The sequence below is a fragment of the Odocoileus virginianus genome, chromosome 16 (genome assembly GCF_023699985.2).
Source record: "Odocoileus virginianus isolate 20LAN1187 ecotype Illinois chromosome 16, Ovbor_1.2, whole genome shotgun sequence".
Taxonomy (NCBI): Eukaryota; Metazoa; Chordata; class Mammalia; order Artiodactyla; family Cervidae; genus Odocoileus; species Odocoileus virginianus.
In genome coordinates, this window is record NC_069689.1 from 40,156,493 (window position 1) to 40,178,716 (window position 22,224).

General features: G+C 48.9%; 1 protein-coding gene across 1 annotated transcript in view; it reads right to left on the minus strand.

The window, feature by feature from the left end:
- Window positions 1–1,723: 1,723 nt before the first annotated feature.
- The window catches only part of ATP10A (ATPase phospholipid transporting 10A (putative)), a 180,064-nt gene continuing 159,563 nt past the window's right edge, over window positions 1,724–22,224 (minus strand). The window contains 9 exon segments of the mRNA XM_070478113.1: window positions 1,724–2,506; window positions 2,509–3,017; window positions 3,160–3,347; window positions 3,722–3,826; window positions 3,905–3,985; window positions 6,293–6,493; window positions 10,385–10,510; window positions 13,968–14,044; window positions 16,724–17,033. Coding sequence (XP_070334214.1) covers window positions 2,310–2,506; window positions 2,509–3,017; window positions 3,160–3,347; window positions 3,722–3,826; window positions 3,905–3,985; window positions 6,293–6,493; window positions 10,385–10,510; window positions 13,968–14,044; window positions 16,724–17,033 — 1,794 coding nt within the window. The 3' untranslated portion in view covers window positions 1,724–2,309.

Consider the following 22,224-nt stretch of genomic DNA (forward strand, 5'->3'; position numbering starts at 1 on the left):
GTCACGGTAAGATGTCTTTGGAAAGAAGGCAATTGTGAAGACGGGAAAGTCTGGAAGCTGAGATGTTTGAACTCTCAGATACTCAGATAGTGTCTAGTTCTTCTTGTACTTTGTACTAACAATCCTTAATTCAGGCAACTACAGTAGAGTTGCCCATCTTTCCAAGGAAGTTCTTTTCATATGTGTTGCTCCAAAAACAAATGAAGTAACCTCAGGCATGGGGGTGGGGATGGGTGAGATGGGATGACCTTCAGTCCTGGGCATTGATGGCTGCTGAAATCCCTCCCCTTCCTCTCCTCTCTTGTCCCTCTAACAGACTCAGATATTAATGAGTATCCACATATGCAGCCCTGGTAGTTGGAGGGAAGCTGACCTCTCTCCTAGCTCCAGCCTGGAGCCCATCAGGACATTCCCCACAGTTTGCCAGGAACTGGCTTAAGGCTGTCCTGCAACCTGGGAGAGGTCCAGAAAACTGTCTGCTCAGTATGTGGAGAGTGACGCTCTCTCTCCTCTGGAGCACGATGCGAGCACTTGTCCTGGGATGGTTCTAGTCATGTCATCACCAGGAAGAGAACCAGCCTTGGGATCGAGCTGACCTCAGACAGCTGAGCACTGGAAGGAAGGGGAAACCCGAGGTCTGAGTTGCATGTTTGGTTGCCTTGGGGCCCACCTCTCTGGCTTTGCAGATGAGCCCTGTCTTCCTTTCCATCTGACCAGATAAGGCATGTTTTCTGCCACGTGCAATGAGCCACATACACTGGGTAATACCACTCTACCTGGCATGCTGTGCTCAGAAACTTCATAGTCCTGAGATCCTCCAACCTCCGCACACTGCTGCTCCAGGGACAAGCTCCACGGGGCCCTGAGCAGAAGCATATCCTGCTCACTTCACGCCCCCAGGTTGAGCAAGCAGGCAACTCACAGTGGCTGGAAGAGCCAAAGAGAGGGTTCTGAAGAGGAAATACTACATAGCTGCCTCAAATTCTTATCATCTCTTCCTTCCCTTTTTCTCTGTTTAGAGAGATGGCAGTAGTGACTCCTAAGACAAAAAGGTAAAAAGCCTAGCCTCTTGGCAGGAAGTATCTTGTAGGTTGGGGACACCTGGTGCAGGTATAGCCTGTGTCAACGTCCCAGTGTGCAGCCTGCATATCACCCAGCTGTTTCCTTCATGGAATCTAAAAGAACCTGCCATGAAGAAGTGTCCCAGAGTACTCAGAACATGTTCTGTTAGTGCAGCAAAGAGCAAGACCCTATGGGGTCTTCCTGGGATGGACCCCTCCCTATATCCTCTGCTGTAGCTGCTCTTTGAGGTTCCTAGATAATAGTATCTGATGCATATTTCCTGAGTTTTCCAGATGTTGGAACCACCACCAGATGGAAGAAATGAACTGCTTGATGACCATGAGCCTCCAGACTTTCTGGCACCTAAGGACTGATCACCATCAACCAATCAGGGAATTGTCACAGCTGATCACACACTCTGGGATGCCCCTTCCTCATGTGGCCTTTAAAAACATTTTGTGGAAATCCTTAGGGGTGTTCATGGTATTTTTTGAGCACAAGCCACCCATTCTCTTTGCTTGGTCCTGCAGTAAACATTTCTCTGCTCAAACAAACTTGGTTTGTTTGACCTGCCTGCGTATTGGGCACATGAACAGGTCTTTAGTAACATTAGGTAACATATTAATAACATCACACAACAGTGGCAACCGGACATGATCTCTTTGCAAAGTGAAGGCTGTTTATTGCTTGTTATGATTTTAACAGGCAAGAACCTACATAGGAATTATAATACATACAGGTGATCTTTACCAAATTCCTGCATAGAAATGAACGTTGGAATGAATTTTGTGTGTGTCTGCTTTCCCAGAGTTCTCAATTTCCCTCTCCTGGTGAAGCAGAGACCCAACCCTCCTAGTGGTGGGACTGACAGACAGACAGTGAGGATCTCCGTCAAAGCCACGCGTGTGCCCATCACCTGCCTCGACTCCATCCACACTCGCCGGGGGTTCCCTGTGCTCATCCTCAGGGAAAGCAAAGGTCACACATACTGAAGCAAACCAAACAGACTGCATTTTCTTTAATAAAATGAGATGAAAAAATAAATCTAAACACACCTTTTCAAGTGTCACTCTTCTTTAAACTTTTATATAAGATAAAGCTCTTATTTTTCTTTTCAATATACTCTACTTAAAATTTTTAAAAAATAAACTTTCTTTTTTCGGTACCTTTCATTTCCTGTGTCAGCCTCGGAAATATATAAAATATACCTCACTAGAACTCTGTGCAAATAATAAACATAAATAATATTAACATCTTTCAAAAAAAAAAAAAGTGGGGGGGGGGCATTTCAAGGTTTTCACTCTGCACTGCCAGCCGCGCTTCTTGGAAGGGGGTCCTAGAAGCAGTCTGTGGTCTGCCCGCTCAAGCCACACAGGTCCCGGTCCGGCAGCGCGGAGCCGGGCAGGAAGTCGCCGTCGCGCTTGTCCATGGGCAGACCGCTCCGGGAGAACTGTAGGACGCTGCCTAGCCCGCCGACCAGGGACAGCGAGGACATCCAGTTGAGGGAGCTGAGGCCGGGCACGCTGAAGACGGATGGCCAGGGGGCTGGCCGGCTGGCGCTCACAGGTTTCATCCTGGAGCCTCCCGGACAGCCCTCCACGGCCACTGGCCCTGGCGAGGAGGACCGGGAGGGCTGGCTGCCCAACCTGTCCGGCAGGGCGCCCTCCCTCCGCAGCACGCCCACGTCCACCGCGCTGGGCTCCCCGCCAGCCTCGGGGGAGCAGGCCGGCTGCCGCGCGCCCCGGGACACCCGTGAGCTGCAGTCCTGGGAGACGGACTGTGCGGCACTGATGCTCCTCTGTCCCGGTGGCTCCGTCCTTGCTTCTCCCGGGATGTGCCCCTGAGCAGAGGTCTCTCCGGGAGCCCTGAATTTCCCGGGGGACCGCTTGGCTAACTGGCGTCCCAGCTGCAGCGGGGTAGGGAAAAGGGTCCCCTGCAGGGCTTTGAAAAACAACCTGGAAAGAACATACAGAACACAGTCAGCTACTGCTGCCGCGAAGCCTTTGAGCTCTGGGATTCGAATGGTTCAGGAGCACAGCACAGACAGAGCTTTCCGCGCTCACGCGGGACCTGACGGCCGCTGTCCCGGACCCCTACCTGGGCAGCAGAGCAGCCACGGGCGCGAGCAGACAAATGCAGTAAAACACGGGGTCGCCCATCAACGCCTGCATGGTCCAGTAGGGGTTGGAGGGAGGGTAGCACGTCGCGCAGGAAGCGTTGTAAATCAAAGCCACGGTGAAAAATAACACGACACTGAAGCCACAAGCCGTCCAGTTGAGCCAGGTCTGAGGGATAAAGAGAACAACAGGGCTTCTGTTTCAACAAAAATGCACCGGTGCTCCTAGTGCAGGCGCAGTGTTCTCAGAGTGGGAACAGGGTGGGTCAGCGTGAACACAGGCTGGGCGATGGACGCCAGGGGCCAGGGGAAGGAGGGTGGAGGGGACTCCGCGGGAAGGGGCCCAGTGCTGCCCAGGACAGGCGCGGGCGTGGGCTGGAGCTGCCCCACCCAGGTTCGGGTCCATGTGGCTGGCCCGGGGACCCGGTGTGTTCTCAGCACAGAGAGGCTGGCTTCGTAAAACCCTGCTCAAGCTCACAGACTGGGCATGTCAGTGAGGGCTCACAGACCAGCTCCCTTCCGGGTCAGTCCCACGGTTCTCACCCAGGTCTTGGTCTCGATGCCCAGGTGCAGGAGGAAGGTGAACAGGGCGATGGCAGTGATGGGGGTGCCCCAGGTGAAGATGTCTGTGTCAGAGTCGTAGTAGGCCTGAAAGACAGTGGGGTCCTCTGTCTGCGCATCACCGGATGAAACTGGCGGGAAAGGCCTGGCCAGGGGCCAACTTACCAGGTAGGGAATGAAAAAGCACACGAGGCTCTGGAAGGCAGCATCGGCCATGTTCAGCCAGAACGTACGAGGCCGGTATTCCTGAGACACAAGAACAAGCACAGGCATTACAGGGATGGCCTCATCTCTTCACATGGTTTTCCAGTCACCCCTGGGGGCCACAAAGGCACAAGCCGGGCACCCCAGGGACACTTGCTAACCCAGGCCTTGGAGAGGGAGGTCCCGGGGGCTGGTGGAAAAAACACTATGGAAAGGCTCCGCAAGGGCCCTTGAGGCAGAGTTGGTCACTGACATCATTTGGGTCTGCAAGGTCCTGTTACAACAGGAAAAAGAGGAAATGCACTCTAAAATCCCATGAGGAGTTTCCCGAGCCAGGGACCAGAGCATGAAATTCTGGCAGCCGCTCCAACCTGAGTCCTTCTACTTTGTAAAGGGCTTTGCTTCCCTCTGTTGGTGGACCCCCTAGAATATTTCTTAAAACTGAGTTATTTTAACATTAAATCACGGATGTCTCCTAATGTTAAAATCAATTAGCTGCATATAAAAGGCAAAAATGACTATGAAATGGACTAATCAAGTCTTCCTTGGGTGCCCATGTCTGTATCTGACCCTGAGCTCTGAGCTGCAAGAGTGAGCATTGGCCCACAGCACACTCGAGCAGACAAGATGAGCATTTACTGAGCACTGAGGAAAGCCAGCCCCTTCCTGTTAGTCCCCAGAACAAACTCACCCAGGAGGTGAGACCTGGCTGAGTACAGGAGCGCCCCCAGGTGACGAGGAGAGACCCTCATTTACCTGACCCTCAGTAGTCTGCATCCCAGGCTGCCCACGGGAAGTCAGTCGTTCAGCTGTGTCTGACTCTTTGCCATCCCACGAACTGCAGACTGCCAGGCTCCTCTGTCCAGGGAATTTTCCAGGCAAGAATACTGGAGAGGATTGCCAGTTCCTACTCTAGGGGATCTTTCCCACCCAGGGATTGAACCCTTATCTCCTGTGTTTCCTGCATTGGCAGGTGGATTCTTTACCACTGCACCACCTGGGAAGCCCGGTGGGAAGTCAGTGCTTCAGTAAATCAGTTCTGAATTATCTAGAGACCACTGTGGGAGATGCTGGGCTCTATTCCCTGGGCACATGTATAATTCCAATCAGCCCAAGAGAAGCACTGACGTGGCTTTCTTTACTGACCAGCAGGGACAGCTGGGAGTCAGCATGCCAATCTACGCAGTGTATTAATGTAAACGTGTATTTACATTATCGGTTTGTGTTCACTTGGTTTTTCCAGAGTTTCCCTATGGATTTATCTTCTCATTAATCCCTACTCAAAGAAAATCACATTTCTTTTGGGGATGTTTAAGAAAAATCCCTGATCTGCCTACAGCCATCCCACAGGTCCTTGACTTGGATTCCAAATAGGCTTTCCTTGGGCTCCTGGAAACTTTTAGTGTAAAGACAATTTTCATCTCGGTATACTTTTAAAAGAGCTTCCCAGGCTCTAGTGGTAAAGAACCCACCTGCCAGTGCAGGAGACACAGAGGTGTGGGTTCGATCCCTGGGTGAGGGAAGAGCCCCTGGAAAACAGCACAGCAACCCACTCCAGTATTTTGCCTGGAGAATCCCAGGGACAGAATCCCATAGAGCCTGGCAGGTTACAGTCCATAATGTTGTAAAGAGTCGGACACGACTGTAGCAACTTAGCACACACCCACACATAGTTTTAAAAAAATCTTTTCCCTCTTTTTTTAAGCTTTAGGTAAACTGATATACAGAAACTACACACACTTTTAATGTAAACATTTTGATGAGTTTGGGCCCATATATACACCTCTGATACCATCACAACCAATCAACTCTTTCTACTTAAATGCATTGTAGTCAAGTAGACAGAATTCATTGTTTTACTCCCACTGGTCAGATTCTAGAATTTTAACTGTTTCAGTGTCCATTTTTTTTAGAAGATTTTATTTTTAAAATTTTACTGGAGTATGGTTGTAGTGTACAATGTTGTACAATGTTGTGTTAGTTTCAGGGGTACAGCAAAGTAATATTCTTCTTCAGATTCTTCACCGCCATAGGTTATTACAGAATACCGAGTAGAATTCCCCGTGCTACACAGTAGGCCCTTGCTGGTGATGTGTTATATATACAGTAGTGTGTGTATGTTAAGGTCCCAAGCTTCCAATTTACCCCTCCACGCCATATTTCTCCTTTGGTAACAAAAGTTTGTTTTCAAAACCCGTGTTTTGTAAATGACTGCATTCGTATCATTTTAAGCACTGGATTCCGCATCTGAGTGACCTCGGCCGGCGTCTGCCCTGCTCTGCCTGCCCAGGGTGTCCACGGAAAGAGGCGCGGGCCCCTCGCTGCAGGGTGCCGCGGGGCGGGGCTCACCTCCATGTTCTGGCCGCTGCGGTAGAGCTGCGGCTGGGCGAGCAGCACGTCGGCCGGCACGTCCTTGTCCAGCACCCCAGTCACGAGCTGGGGGAGCGACGAGAAGAGCAGGTTAAAGAAGATCAGGTACCACTGGTCAATCATGGCGGACGCGGAGAAGCCGCAGTAGAACTGGAACCAGAACAGGAGGCCGACGAACATCTGTGGTCAAAGGAAGGGTGGGACGGCGGTTCTCAGCTGCCCCACGGGCTCCGGTCCCAGGCGGCCGAGAGCCGCCCGCGGACGCCCGTCCCAGGGGGCTAGAGAGCCTCCCCGGGATGCCCGTCCCACGGGCCAGAGAGCCGCCCCGCAGACGCCCGTCCCAGGGGCCAGAGAGCCGCCCCGCAGACGCCTGTCCCAGGTGGCCGAGAACTGCCCCGCGGACGCCCGTGACTCCCGTCCCAGGGGCCCAAGGGCCGCTCCGCAGGTTCCCATCCCAGGGGACCAAGAGCTGCCTGCGGACTCCTGTCCCAGGCGGCCGAGAGGCTCGCAGTCTGGCTGGAAAGACTGAATCTGTGTGCGGAGATTGTCTCCAGAGACGGCTCTCACCTTGGTGCCCTGTCTCTCCCTCCCCTCCTGCATCCCTCCAGCATCTGAAGGGCAGCAACAGCAGCTCGGGATTCCCACCAACAGCCCTCGGAGGGATGCAGTCCTGTGGCCAAAGGACCACAGATCATAGGAAAACAAAATAAAGCTCTGGCGGGGTCTAGGGTGGCTCACGTCAAGAGGGGCAGCCGGGGGCATCACCCACCACCAGGCTTCCTTCCTTGTGCCCATCTCTGGGACACTACACCAAACCTATCTGGGTCATACCCTGGATGCTGCCTTCCTCTGTGATGAGGAACAGTGTATAGTTACTGACTCTGGTGGAGGGGAGGACGCACACACAAGCATGGTGGTGATCACGACTCTGAGCCCCGGGCTCTGCCAGGTACTCTGCTGTCAGGGTGAGCTACAGGCATTCCTGCTGGTCCCTATGGCTATCCCAAACAGAAAAGCAAGGTCCAGAGAGGTGGAGGAGCGTCCTCCCATGCCCAGCGTGAGGACCTGGGTGAGCCTCTTCCCACTATTACTTGGTCACTGAACATCCTGATGCTATATGGAGGTGGGGGGTGGGGGGGGTGGGGACTGGCAGCTCAGCGACTGCCAAGCATTCCGACACTTGCTAGCTATGCAAGCTGGCACAGATTATTTAGCCACTCTCTGCCTCAGTGACCTTGTCCATGACATGGGCACACCAGCCATACTCAGCTGTGGGCTGTGGTGAGAATTAATGAAGCACTCACAAGAGCTCCCTACATGCTGAGATGCTCATCAACGTCATCTGTGGTTGTTACTGTCAAAGAACAGCTATTTCCTTCGTCTGTGGCTCAAGCAGGGCCGGCGTGCTCACCCCATTTAGAGGAAAGGAAACTAAGGTCCAAGGTGTCAAATGACTAGACAGTGGTCATTGCATGAGTAACAAACCCATCTTGTTCAACCACTCGGGGCTCTTGGCCTGGAGGAGCCACGGAGGAAGAACATTCTCTGCTGGGTACCGCAGACAGTGGCCTGGGTGTGGGTTCTGGAGCTGCTGCTGTGCATCTCTCTGACCTTGAGGCAGTCACTTAACCTCTGTGAACTAGAGCTCAGAGAGGTTTCCTGACCTAAAAATGGCTTGTTCCAATGATCAGGAAAAAAGGACACAGTCTACACTGATATCACCTCTAATGACCCAGATCTTCCAAGCTTCGCTTCAGTCTATGCCCTAATGCAACTCTTCCCCTCCACCCTGAAAACTGACAAACTTGGCTTCTTCACTAACTTTCTTCCCTTTTTCACACCCACACTTGCTTATCACTCTTCTCTCTCCTCATGTGTAGCCTAGTGACTCATCAGTAACCGAGTGGAGTCAAAGAGGAGAAAAAGTACTTAGATAATTGAGATTATTTTTTCATGTGGTACCCAAAGCCTTCTCCTCAAACCACTGTTGCTATGGAAACTTTCCTTCTCTACTCCTTATTGGAAGGCAGGCGAACTTATTCTGAAAACAAATGAATTTCTCACTTTGGGAGGCAGAATGATTATTTTTGAACTTCTCAAGTAGATTAAGTGCTTGTTCACGGAGGCCTTGCATCTGACACAGAATAAAGAGAGGCCCCTTCTCCTTGCCTGTCTCCTCCCCTGAGGGCAGAGTCGCTGTGGCAGACAGGAGGCACTGTCCATTCCAGTGGCCACTCTGGGTCTCTTCTGCAACTGAAATATGGAATGCCTCCCCCTCAGCCTGAGAAGTTTTCATTAGGAATTACAGAGAGCAGAGTTCAATTCCTGTGTTCTGTTTTGTTTTCAGATAAAGAAAACAAAATCCAAAGGAGGCAATTAACTTGCTCCAGATTGCACAGCTAATGACCGAGAGAAACAGTGCTGGGATTCCAGCCTGCCCAGCCCCACTCACACCTTTACTCAAAGCACCACCTACCCCTTTGGGAGCTGGGAGCCTCGAGGTTTGCAACTCTGTGCGAGGAGGGGGTGGTGCTGGGGAGGCAACGCCAGGCAGTCAGTAGCAAGGGGATCTGATGAGGTCAGGGACAGCACAGCACAGCCCTGCATGGATTGAGTCCCAGGCAGAACCCAGTCTGAATTAATTTCCAGGATCTAATCTATAAAATTAGACATGCTCTTGACTTTGGAGCTATGGATCCAGCAGGGCAAATCTACAGCTGAAGAGTCAGCTACCCCGAGAGTTTACTTTGTCTCCTTGCCTCCTATCAGAGGCAAAAGGGACAAGCAGCAATCCAGCAAGTTCTCAGTAGAATGTCTATACCTCGCAAGTAGGGTAGGGTCCTGAGATGGCCATGTGGTCCATCCTGGAGGCTATTGCTGCCACACGGCTGTCTGCCAAGAACACAGTAGTGAAGGAACTAAGAATTAAATGTTAGGGTCAGCAAGAAACAGACCAGGGCCCTGAATCAGAATCCCTGAAGAAATAGAACTGTCCTAAGCCAAGCAGGTCTGTGCACGCCCTAACTGAAAGGTCAAGTACAGAATGAGCTGGCTTGAGGGGCATCTACCTGCCAGCACAGAGGGTGGCAGCCCCTTCCTGCTGGCCCAGGGTGGGCGTGATTTTTGCCATTTATTTCTATTTCATTAAATCTGGGGCCAAAGCTTCAATGTCATAACTGCTATATTAAAGTCCATTTGTATCTGAATAAACAAACTGCTATGAAATCAGTTTAGCTAAAAATAAAATTTTTACCATTTCACTACCTCATTGACTAGTTCTGTAATCCAAGACTTATAAGCAAAAGTATTTTGTGTATTTATTGAGACAGTGCAGCGGGCTAGGTGTGTAGTAGAGCATAGCAGAGTTATAGAGGAGTGTCAGTGTCTAGTGCAGAAGTTTCCTGAATAGGAAACTATGGTAAAACGTGATGACGCCTGTGGTTGATGAATGAACACAGAAGCAACGATGCAGCCATAGGCGTATGTACACTCATGGTGGCCAGGGGGATGAGGAAAGGCTTCTTGAAGACAATCTCAACAGCCTTCTTAGCATCAGGGTCACAGCCCAGCCGAGTCCTCTCATGCTGACCCAGGACTGCCAACCACACTTCCACTCATCAGATGAGCCCATGTGCTTTGAGAGAGCACCGATCAGAGCATCCTGTCTGTGGGCGCCTCAGGAGACCATTCCTGAGAGAGACAGGGACAGAGTGGTAAAGAGCCTGGAAACTGGAGTCAGCTGGGTGGGGGCAGAAAGGAGCCTCGACCACTCACTGACTGAGGACTTCATGAAAACCCCTGGACCCCACGGTAACTCTACTTATTATAAAGCTGCAAGTGGACTTCCTCCTTGGATCTACCTGTTTCCATCCTCAGAGCAGCAAGTGAGTTAAGACTTCTGAGACTGAGGGTGCAAGGGCAGACCAGGCCTGGGAAAAAGCCACAGAAGCCAAGTGCGGGTGGAACCAACGGGAGGCTGTGGCATGGCCCGCAGACCACGTTCAGTTAACAGTCCTGTGAATCTCACGGATTTCACATCAAAAATCCTCGACACTGGCATCAAATACATACTGTGTTTTTGTAGAAGAAGTACAGCACCATGTTGGCAAGCCGGGAATAGCACCAATGTCCGTGAACAATCAAGAGTCTCTCGAGGTATCGGAACTTCGGCACCGCGAAGTCGCTGGCCATCACTGCCTTGGGAGGGAGAGAGTGCTAGTTATTGGTGCTACTTCACTGCGCCTGAGGTCCGTCTTAACTCCCCCCAAACACAAGGCACAACAGGGATGTAGAAATCCAGTCTGAGCTGGCTGTTAACCACTGTCTCCAGGATGAACGCTTGCATTTAAGAAAAATCCAATATCAATCACACTCTAGTTTAGGGATACTGCTCTAGAGGACATATTTAAGATTTCAAATATATGCAATTGATGGATTTGTAAAGTTTTCGCTTTTTCTTTCCCATGCATTTTTTTTAGGCAAACTAAAAAAAATATGGAGATGTATGAAGTTTCCCTGATTTTTCCCACTCTGATGTTTTATTCATCTAAATCATATTAGGATCCCAACCCAAAGATGAACCAAAGCTGCCCCTTAGGTATGCATCAGGGACAGACAGACAGCTGTCCTGAGAGGTGTCCTCTGGGGCGTTCTCCCCAAGAGCCACGGGCGATGAGCAAGGCCAGGCCCATGGACACCCTGCCCGCCAGCCAGCCCAGTCTCAGGATGCCCACTGCAGGGCACTGAACATGGGCTGAAGGGACAGTGGGATGGATGGCAGGCTTCCTCTGCAGACAGGAAAGAGGCCGGGGGAGGAAGCTTTCCTTTACCTCACTGAGCAACGTATTCTACAAAATTAAACTAACTGGCCAGACGGTGCCATCCTAATGACAACGTCTGTGTCCAAAATAACTTGGAATACATCATTATTTGGGAATGAATTTCATTATTTGGGGGAAAAATCCAAGAAAATGTCAAAGACACATTTTTGCTTATCTTTGAAGGTTATCCCACACAAACATTTAAGTCTCCTTTTCAAATTTTATAGGCTTCCCTTAAATATCACTTAGATACTGTCCCATTTGTGAAACAGAGTAACATCATTACACATGACAGAAAAGAATGAAGCCTCAGAATGTCTGCTTTCTGAACCCAAAAGTAAGGATCTGAAAGCAAACCATATCTTTACCCCTCTTCCTGTCAACATGTGGGAGCCTTAAGGGTTTCGTGCATCTTTTCTTCCTTCATTTATTCCACAATTCATCCTCTCAAAAATCATGTATTAAGACCCTGCAGTTGCCAGACACTGACTTGGAGACAGATACCATCACACAGGGTACCTGTCTTCAATGTCCTAAACAATGAAGGGTTGACGGTGAGTCAGAGTGAAGGAGAGGCCCCAGGAGTGTTTGAGAAGCTGCCCCGACCTTGAGAACCGCAGGTATGCCCCTCCTTCCAGGCCCCGCTGGCCTTTCTTCCACCCTTCGGCCCAGCTTCCCGCCTCCACACCCTGAACACACCGCTTGCTCCCCCAATCACAGTGGCCTCCCCAGTATTCCCAGCTGGGCAGAGCTTTCCACCACATCCTCAGCAGGGAACCTCATGCTGTTCCTTCACAGCACTGAAGACAACTCAATTATGACCACTGGTGTAAGTTAAAATCTTCTCTACCTTCCCTTTCTGATCTTTCTGAATATTCCATGAGACCCTGCATGGTAGATGTTGTGATTACCTGCAGCCCTGGTTCCCAGTCAGTGCTTGACCCATGGGGTACTCAACAAACATGGTTGACCAGATGACTCCTCAAAGACTGGGTGTCTCAGAGCTACAGAATCTCCTTGGTCCTTCTTGTTCCCCTGCCTGGGACACCTTTTCCACCCTGGCTGAGCTGGGGAGCTGCAACTACCATCACTTTTCCTCAGACACTCAGCCTGGACTCCTCAGGTCCCTACGGCCACAGCGTCCCACACAGTGTCTCTTCCAGGGAGCTCCGCACAATGTCCCCTTTCTTACTGGACTAACAACAAGCAGGGCCACACTCCCCTGGGGAACCTGAACCCTTAAAACAGTAGGAGAAAGTGTCGAGTCTTACTGTCACTTTACACAGTGCGCCCTCAATAAAGAAGTATAGCTTCAAGTAAATATGGAAGCATCCAGTGACATTCCATGCAGAAGTCATGTCCACTCAAAGCTGAGTCTCTTTAAGAGCCCTACAGTCTGGCTGATCCCCACACCTCCTTCATGGCTCACTGAATCCTCTGGCTCCTGCCCTGAGGCCCTGCAGTGGACACAGCTCATGCCCTTCCTCACTGGCATGCTCAATCTGAGAGACCCTGATACAAAGTGGATTCACTGGCTGCATTTCTCTGCACGTGTGGTTTAAAAGCCCTGCCCTGGGTAGGTATTCATTCTAGGAAATGAGTGCAAAGGAGGCAATGCTGAAAAAATCAGATGGAATTAACTATTTTTCTCATTCATTCAATATACATTTTTGAGCTCCCCCATGTGATGTCATGGAGAAGGCGATAGCACCCCACTCCAGTACTCTTGCCTGGAAAATCCCATGGATGGAGGAGCCTTCTAGGCTACAGTCCATGGGGTTGCAAAGAGTCGGACAGGACTGAGCGACTTCACTTTCACTTTTCACTTTCTTGCACTGGAGAAGGAAATGGCAACCCACTCCAGTGTTCTTGCCTGGAGAATCCCAGGGATGGAGGAGCCTGGTGGGCTGCCGTCTATGGGGTCGCACAGAGTCGGACATGACTGAAGTGACTTAGCAGCAGCAGCATGTGATGTTACTGGGAGGAGGGGCAAGGATGAAACCAAACTGGGTTCCATTTTCAGTTTTATGGAGGAAGAAAACACGTACAGTAACATAACCCAAGTCAGACGAGGCGCAGGAGGAGAGTTATATACTGAGGATGAGGCCGAGATGGAACAACTGTGCTTCTGGCTCAGGACTTTCCATAAAACTGTGATTTCAGTGTCAAGTGACAAAATCAATGACCCTGCACGAGCATGCGACACATGAGTGCTCAAGAGCTCGTTACAGGGTGAGCACATCAATGAGCAACTGATGAGCAAAGAGTGGACAACAACTTGATTTTTAAAAGAAGACAACCAGATAGACTGTTCCCAAAAGTCTCCACCAAGTTAAAAATACTGTGATTCAAACTTAATCAAATGTAGAATGAACCCATTTATTCATCGTCTGGATCATGTGCAGAGAACCAACACAGTGGCAAATGAAAAACACAGAGATTGATTTTCACATGAGGGAGGATGGCTTTACTCCATCTTTATAGTGACAGCAAGACACAACAGTCCTATAGCAAGGTCCATGGTATCACTGATGTTCAGCAGCAATAAAAAATGCCTTGCAGAGACGACCCACCGACAGCCAGAGGAAGGCGATGACTCACCTTGCCTCACTCCATGCCACCTTTCCAGAGAAACAGACTGACAGGCACATTCACCACACGGCTTCACCAACATGAAGAGCCGCTTGCCACCTGGTCTACTGCCAGTTTAGCAGGAGGCGAGCGCCAGCTATACCAAGGTCCAAGCCTTCAGCTGTGCAGGACAGCTCACAGCGAGGCCAGCACGGCTCACAGTGGGAGCCCTTTGGTTGCCCAGGACAGCCCCCTGTCCTTACCTGCATGCCCTCCTGGCCTGAGATTCCCACGCCCACATCTGCCACCTGGATCATGCTGACGTCATTGGCTCCGTCTCCTAGAACATCACAGGCAGGGAGAATCATGAGCTGAGATGTACATGATTAAACAGGCTCGGTGGATCTCCACGGGACTCCGGTGTGAGCTGGGAACTGTGAGGGGTCCTAGGGAGAAGTGAGGAAGAGGCAGTGCAGCCCCTGCCCCAGTGGAGCCGGGTTATGCAGTCAGAACAAACCTGGTGGGAGGCTTGGACCCAGCAGCCACACCAGGAAGAATCTGAGAAAGCAACGGCCAGCGCCCCTTTCCATTTAGGACACGTTCCAAGCTACTGGCTCACACACCAGTAGAGCCCTTCAGGGATCTAGAACAGAACAGGATCACCACCTTCCCTGTTACTTCCTGACCCACTTCTAGGCTTTGTCACATGTCAGTCAAAGCTACTTCCATTCACACTCCTGTGAGTGGTTCTCTAAACTGAACAAAGGAGGTTAAACTCTGCCCAGCAAACTGTGGAACTCTGTTTGCACACTCAAGTCTGGCTAGTTTGTTAGTTACTGTGCCCACCCTTGGTCTCTCCAAGCATGTAATTAAGGAGACCACTTATGTATTTAGTCAAATTGCTGACAGAAAGTGTGTAGGAGCACAGGGTCAGCGCTCTCCACGTCTTTGGGGAAAGACAACCAGAGAGTTAAACTCATTATCACTCACTGAGAGTGACTGTTCTTGGAACAGGGTGGCAGAAGGGCCCACCTCACAGAATACCTCCCCCATTTCAAACATGTAAAAAGTATAGGTGTATAGAGTCGAGTGACTCAGATGGATGTCTTCCCTCTGTGATCCCTCTGTTCTTTACTGCACAGGGCCCAACCTGGAGAATGAGTCAGTATTTGTCCAGCTGAAATTCTGTGAAGCAATAACCTCTGTAGCTCTGCCCAGAATGTCCCATTGAAAATGAGATGTGTGGGCAATGATGCTCTCCGGATTATTAACTGCTGGATGCCCAGGTCTAGGTCACATTCATGCCTTAACTCATAGAAAGCAATGAGCTAAAAGTTGATGGGTCTTTATTTTTCCTTTCCCTTTTGAGATTGTTTTGTTTTTTTCTTTCTAACTAGCCTTTTTCTTTCCCCAGTTTCCTAAGTGAGCGCCACACACCAGTGATGCGGTGGCTGAGTGAGCCGGGCCCCGAACAGGCACCGAGAATGTTCCCTATCATGTTCAGAGTCTCACACTCGCCCCACTGGGGGATGCTGACCCCACATTATGGCTGAGGGTGGAGCACAGAGGAGCAAAGTTATCGGTGAGGGTGCAGACCCGGACTCAAACTCCTCAGCTTCTGCCTCCAACACCTGCTGAGAGAGACCTAAAGGCCTGTATGGGCACATGAGGGCAAAGGTGGTCCTGAGACAGCCTCCCTGAAGAGGGGCCACCCTAGAAGAGCTGCCTGTCTTATCTCAGCCGGAACCAGGGGGCTGTGGGTGAACACACACTCACACCCCTCAGAGGTTACCATGCCCTGGGGATGTGCAGGTCCATCTCCATGACAACCATGCTAAGGCCATCACCAGCCCTAACTGTCCTGATGAGGTGACAGGGTGGCAATTCCTGTATCACCAAAGGGGAGCTATCACAGACTTCCTGTAGAAAATAGGGTAATTATTACTGATTGGTGAGGAAGCTTTATTTCAGAGCCAACTCTCACTTAGGCGTGCATTCTATATGCAGGAAGACCAAACTATTTGATATCGGGGAATCCTGGGGACCACCCCTTTTCCGAGGCTCCCTGCAGTCTCTCCCAGCTCTCCCCAGTAGGTGGGGCTGCCATGTCCCTGAACCTCCCTGGACACTGGACTTGAATCAGAGTGGGTGGGGAGACAGGTGGGTGCTGGTGTAGACTGGAGAGGGGCCCAGAAGGCTCGCCAGGCCCTAGTCTGCAAGGAAAAACCACCATCAGACACACAGTCCTTAAGGAAATGATGCAAAATCCAGCAACTATTCAGTTAGGAGAAATGTTTTAAAATTAGATGATGGTCTTGAAACAAAATCATCTCCCAGGTGGCTCAGATGGTAAAGAATCAGCCTGCCAATGCAGGAGACCAGGATTCGATTCCTGGGTGGGGAAGATCCCCTGGAGAAGGAAATGGCAATCCACTCCAGCATTCTTGCCTGGAGAATCCCATGAACAGAGGAGCCTGGCGGGCTACAGTCCATGGGGTCACAAAGAATCGGACACAACTGAGTGACTAACACTTAAACAAAGTTTAGCAGACAAGAAGCAATGGGGATTCTGATCCCCATGGAATCTTTGGGTCCCAAAGTGTGATGAAGTTGGACCCCAGGCGGCTCATGGCCATCAGAAGCACCTACAAAGGGCCTTCTCCCTAAGTTGTCCTGGGGTCAGGCTTAGTGGGCAGGGCTCTGCTGAGGGCCTCACGCCAGGACTCTCCTGTCTCCCGGGAGACAGTAAGAAGCTCTAATTTTTTAATTCGACACTGAATTACTGACTTTATAATATGTAGCTGTATCTGTTGCTAGTGTATTTTGTGGCTTTCAAATCCAAGCTTTATATTTGGAACAGACTGCCAATTTTATTGCACCGAGTGTGATTTTATAAATAGGAAAAAGAACAAGAAAGCGTTTTCCCACCCTAGAGTATAGTATGGAAGGGGCAGGAAATCCAAGATGCTTCAAAAGAAGGCAGCTGCACAGGAGGAGGCTGTCTGGCCTGGATACTTGCCTATGGCCAGGGTCATGGCCTTGAGCTTGCTCCTGACCAGTTTCACCACCATGCTCTTCTGCAGGGGGGTTGAGCGACAGCAAAGGACAGACCGGCACTGCTTAGCGAGGAAGAGGAATTTGTCCTCCAGGTTCTTCTGGAGGGCGTAGGCCAGACTTCTCCCATCGATCACGAGGCTGGGGCCAGAGGCGGTGGCTTCGGAGGGTGGAGAGAGTGGGGCGAAGCCCACGCTGAGGCTGCCAGCGGTCCTCTGGGGGCTGCAGGACTGCACGTAGCGCAGGCACTGGTCCAGCAGGGCCTCGCACGCCTCCTGAAGTGGACAGAAGAAGGACGCACGGGTCACTCATCCACATCACCCCAGCGACACATCTGAGACTCTCCGGGGACCCAGGCTGCAGTCCTGGCCCAGAAGGGCACCCTCCTGCACCTGGGAAGTCAGGGGAAATGGACGACTTTCAGCATGAAAGAGTCTGGGTGGGTTTAGGGTTCCTATAAGGTTCTACTTGATTCCATAATACCACGTAGAGCTTAGCACAGAGCATCTTCACTTTGGGAGGCCTGGCCAGACTGTGGTGGAACTGCTGGCTGGTCAGGCCGTGGGAGCTTTTCAGACACTTCCCCACGGTCCTCAGAGGCCCTTACTCAGAACTTCTTGTTTCCTAGTGAGCTACCAAGAAGAGCTTCTGCTGTGATTAGCTTCAAAAGAAGTGTAATCAGAGTCTCTTTAAGCTCTCCCGTTGACCATAAAAAAAAAAAAAAAAAAAAAGCCTAATTTCTGAGGTTTTGAATTGGCAGTGCCCTTGCAAAGCTGTATCTGAGTCCCAGAAAGAATAGGGAAACTTCCTGGGGAGACTGCAGGGTCAGGGCACAGAGGCATGGGAGGGACAAGTGTTTCTAAGAATGAATAGACTCTAGGAACTCCACTGGTTCCTGCTGCGCCACGGACAGAGAGCTCCAGGTTAGTGAGCAGCTTCCCGCAGGGCACGGTGGGAATCAGGTGTTTCCAATAAGCCAGTACTGAGCACGTTTTATATTGAGGAAAGTGGGTGAGACGGAGAACAGAAGCCTGAAAAGATGCAGCCGTTGACTTTGGGTGATGGGCTAGGAAGCGGGACACACACACAACCCCACGACCACAGCAAGTCACTGCGCAGAATGCGCAGTGTGCTGGATACGGGGCGGGGGGAGCCTTGCTCTAGAGTGGGGCTGGGGGCGGCGGTACCGGAGAAGGCTTTACGGAGAAGGCGGGACCGCACTGCAGGACCGCTACGGATGCTCCGGTGCTAGCACAAAGCGCCGGCAAGGCAGGCCGAACGAGCGGATCCTGCCCCACCCGGGAAGCCCGCGGTGGCACCCGGACAGAGTCCCCGAGTGACGCTGAGCGCTCAGAGTAAATGGCAGCGGTCAGGCTGGGGAAGGAGAGCGGTGCTCTAAGCACGCGGACGTCTGGACAGAGCTGGAAGCGGGACGAAAAAGCTCCAGTGCGAGGAGTTCTGGCTTGGAAACCAGAAAAAAGAACTTTCCGTGCTCAGAGCAGATGGAGGAAACCCCGTTTTTATTTTCCTCGATTCTCTTGAACCCAGCGCCAGGCGACTCTGCTCCAGGGCAGCAGCTGGAACAACCACGGTGGCAGGGCCGCCTGTCGCCGGGGACTCCGAGGGAGGTGTCCCTCCTCTCAGACCACCTGCGGCCCCGACAGCAAGCCGGCCACCTGGCCCCAGAAGTCAGTGCTGAGACACAAAGCAGATCAAGGCAACTCACACTCACTCACCTTTCAGCCAGACGGAGTCCCAGAGAATTAGAAAGCAGTGGAACATTGTTAGGAGTGGGGAGCTGGGCAAAAATATGAGACAGATTCTAACAGCTTGGCAAAGGCTAAACAAAAGTGACACTGAACCCAATGCCCTGAGGCTGTTTGGAGCCTGCAGCCTGTGCCCAAGAGGACTGATTACCTGCCTTAAAAAAAAAAAATACACATTCTCCATAGAGTTTAAAGTGACCAGAGTGCCATTTGGGGCTTCCCTGATAGCTCAGTTGGTAAAGAATCCTCCTGCAACGCAGGAGATCCCTGTCCGATTCCTGGGTTAGGAACATCCCCTGGAGAAGGGATAGGCTACCCACTCCAGTATTCTTGGGCTTCCCTTGTGGCTCAGCTGGTAAAGAATCTGCCTGCAATGCAGGAGACCCCAGTTTAATTCCTGGGTTGGGAAGATCCCCTGGAGAAGGGAAAGGCTACCCCCTCCAGTAATCTGGCCTGGAGGATTCCATGGACTGTATAGTCCATGGGATTGTAGAGAGTCCACACCACTGAGCCACTTTCACTTTCACTTTCAGAGTGCCATTTAAAATACCCACAATGCAACTCCAAATTTATCAGCAGATAAAGAGCTAGGAAATCCTCAGTGCTGCGGAAAAAGGAAATCTACCCAAGTCAATGCCAAGATGACACATATTCTGGAATTATCTGAAAAAGACTGTGAAACAGTCATTAAAAAGTATTCCAAGAAGTAAGAAATAATTCTAGAAATGAATAGAAAGTCTCAGCAAAAAACATAAGATATAAAGGCGGATTAAATAAAAATTTCAGAACCCCCAAAACACATTAATCAAAATGTAAAGCTCACTGGATTCCACTTATGTATCCATCACTGGATTACATAAATAATTTATGTAATTTCTCTGTGCTCAAGGAGGGGTATTATAACCTTATATTCTGTAAGTGTGAGATATGCACAGTGACTTTCTTCCAAAGAGGACAGTGTGAAATGGGTGAAAAGTATTAGCTTATGGTGGAAAAACAAGACAAAATTAACATCCACAGTAATACGCCATGTTGATATAATGTGCTCTTGACATGATGTGATGAAATGATGAAAACGACCTTTTGTCTGTGGTCTTCTTCCCCAAAGCTCGTAACTTTAATCAAGAGAGAGACATCAGACAATTCCCCATATAAGACAGTCTATAAAACATCTAACTGTATCTGTTCTCAAAACTGTCAAGGTCATCCAAAAGAAAGCCTGAGAAACTGTTGTAGCCAGTAAGAACCTGAGAAGACATGACAACTAAATGTAATGTGGGTCCTGAATGACATTCTGGAAGATAAAAAGGACAAAAGATGAAGATTAAGACAATCTGAATATAGCACAGACTTTAGTAGCAACTGGATACCAATATCCATTTATTAATTGCAAAGATGTTAATAATAGGCAAAATTAGGTGTAGGTGAAACAGTACTATCTTCACAATTCTTTTGGTAAATCTAAAACCATTCTATATAAAAAGTTTATTAAAAAACCCACTCAGTGAGCTAGTGGCAGAATAGAAATAAATAACAGAAGCAAAAGCCAGTGACCTCAAAGACAGATCAAGTGAAATTATCCAGTTTGAATGAGAGAAAAAAAATTAAAAACTGAAGAGTGCCTGTGGGACCCTTGAGAGCATATCAAAAGACATGTCATCAGTCTTCAAGAAGAAGAGGAGAAAGTGCACTGCAGAAAAAGTGTTTGATGAAATAATGGCTGAAAACTTAGCAAATCTAGTGAGAGACATAGCCCCAAAGATTCAAGAAACTTAGCAAATACCAGAGTAAAAATCAAAAGAAATCCATGGCCAAACATGGGCATCATCATAATGAAGCTGCCTAAAACTAAAGAAAAACACTGGAAAGCAGCCAGATAATGATTCATTAGCTATGATTCAAATGACTGCTGATTTCTCACTAAGTACCTTGGTGAAATAAGACATTCTCTGATGAAGAAAAGCAGGAGCATTTGCCATCAGTGGACCTACTCTAAAAAACAGATAAAGTAAAGGAGTTTGGGATGGGCTTATACACACTGCTGTATTTAAAATGCATAACCAACAAGGACCTATTGTATAGCACATGGAACTCTGCGCAATGTTATGTGACAGCTTGGATGGGAGGGGCATTTGGGGAGAATGGATGTGTGTACATGTATGGCTGAGTCCCTTGGCTGTTCACCCGAAACTGTCACAACATTGTTTATTAATCAGCTGTAGCCCAGTACAAAATTTTTAAAAATAGAAGGACGTTCCCCCTAGGAAAGGGGAATTGTGCCACAAGGAAACTTGAAACAATGGAAATGTAAGAAGAGCAGCAAAAATTGTAAATATACTTATGTAAATATAATCTAACTTAAGTAAATATAATGGACCATTCTTTTCCTGTTAGTGTCTTTAAAATATGCTTTGAGATTGAAAGGGAAAAGTATATATCATCTGATGAGGATTTCAATATATGCAACTGTAATATATAAGATATCTACAACATTAGGGGGAAGAGTTGAGGGAAACGTGGATGATAAGATTTCTTCATTCCACTGATTGGAATGAAGTAGATTGACAACTTACATATGCATAGTATAAGTCTAGTAAATACACTAAAAAAGTTAAGTGATGTCAAAACATAAGATAAATTAAAATGGAATACTAAAAAAATGTTCAAATAGCTCAAAAGAAGGTAGAAAAAGGAATGGAAAAATAAAAAACAGAATAATAAGAAAACAAAACATAAAATAGAAGACTTGAATCCAAATATATTGAAATTAGAATAAATGTAAATGATCTAAGCATACCAGTTAAAAGGAATTGTCTGAATATATGAAAACATGACCTATTGTCCAAATGTAATGCCACATTACATTACATTACAATGCTTCATTTCAAATGTAATGCTACAGGTAGATTAATAACTGAAGGATCAAACAAAGCATGCCATGCAAACAGAAATCAAAATATATGGAATGACTATTTGGGGCCAGAATAAATTATTTCAGGCTTTTCAGGTCATTCAGTCTCCGCAGTCTCAACATTGCCATTATAGCATGAACACAGCCTAAGACTGTATATAAAAACACAGAGAAGGCTGTGTTCAAATACACCACCACAGAAACAGGTAGTAGGCTGGATCTGAGGCATAATGCAGTTTTCCAATTCTTATTATAGAAGAAGTAAACTACCATCTCTTAATAGGAGCTAACTGATCCACCAGCCAACGTTACAGAACATACATTCTTTACATGTGCATATGAACATTCACCAAGAAAGACCACACCCTGGGTCATACAAAATGAATATAAAAGAATAAAAATTATAAAAAGCACAACCTACACAACAGAATATTACTCAGCCATAAAAAGGAATACGTTTGAGTCAGTTCTGATGAGGTGCTGAACCTAGAACTTATTATACAGAGTGAAGTGAGTCAGAAAGAGAAAGATAAATATATTCTAATGCACATATATGGAATCTAGAAAAGTTGTTTTGAAAAATTTATTTACAAGGCAACAATGGAGAAACATAGAGAATAGACTTATGGACATGGGGAGAGGGGAGGAGAGGGTGAGATGTATGGAAAGAGTAACATGGAAACTTACATTACCATGTGTAAAATAGGTAACCAACAGGAAGTTGCTGTACGGCTCAGGAAACTCAAACAGGGGCTCAGTATCAACCTAGAGGGGTGGGATGGGGAGGGA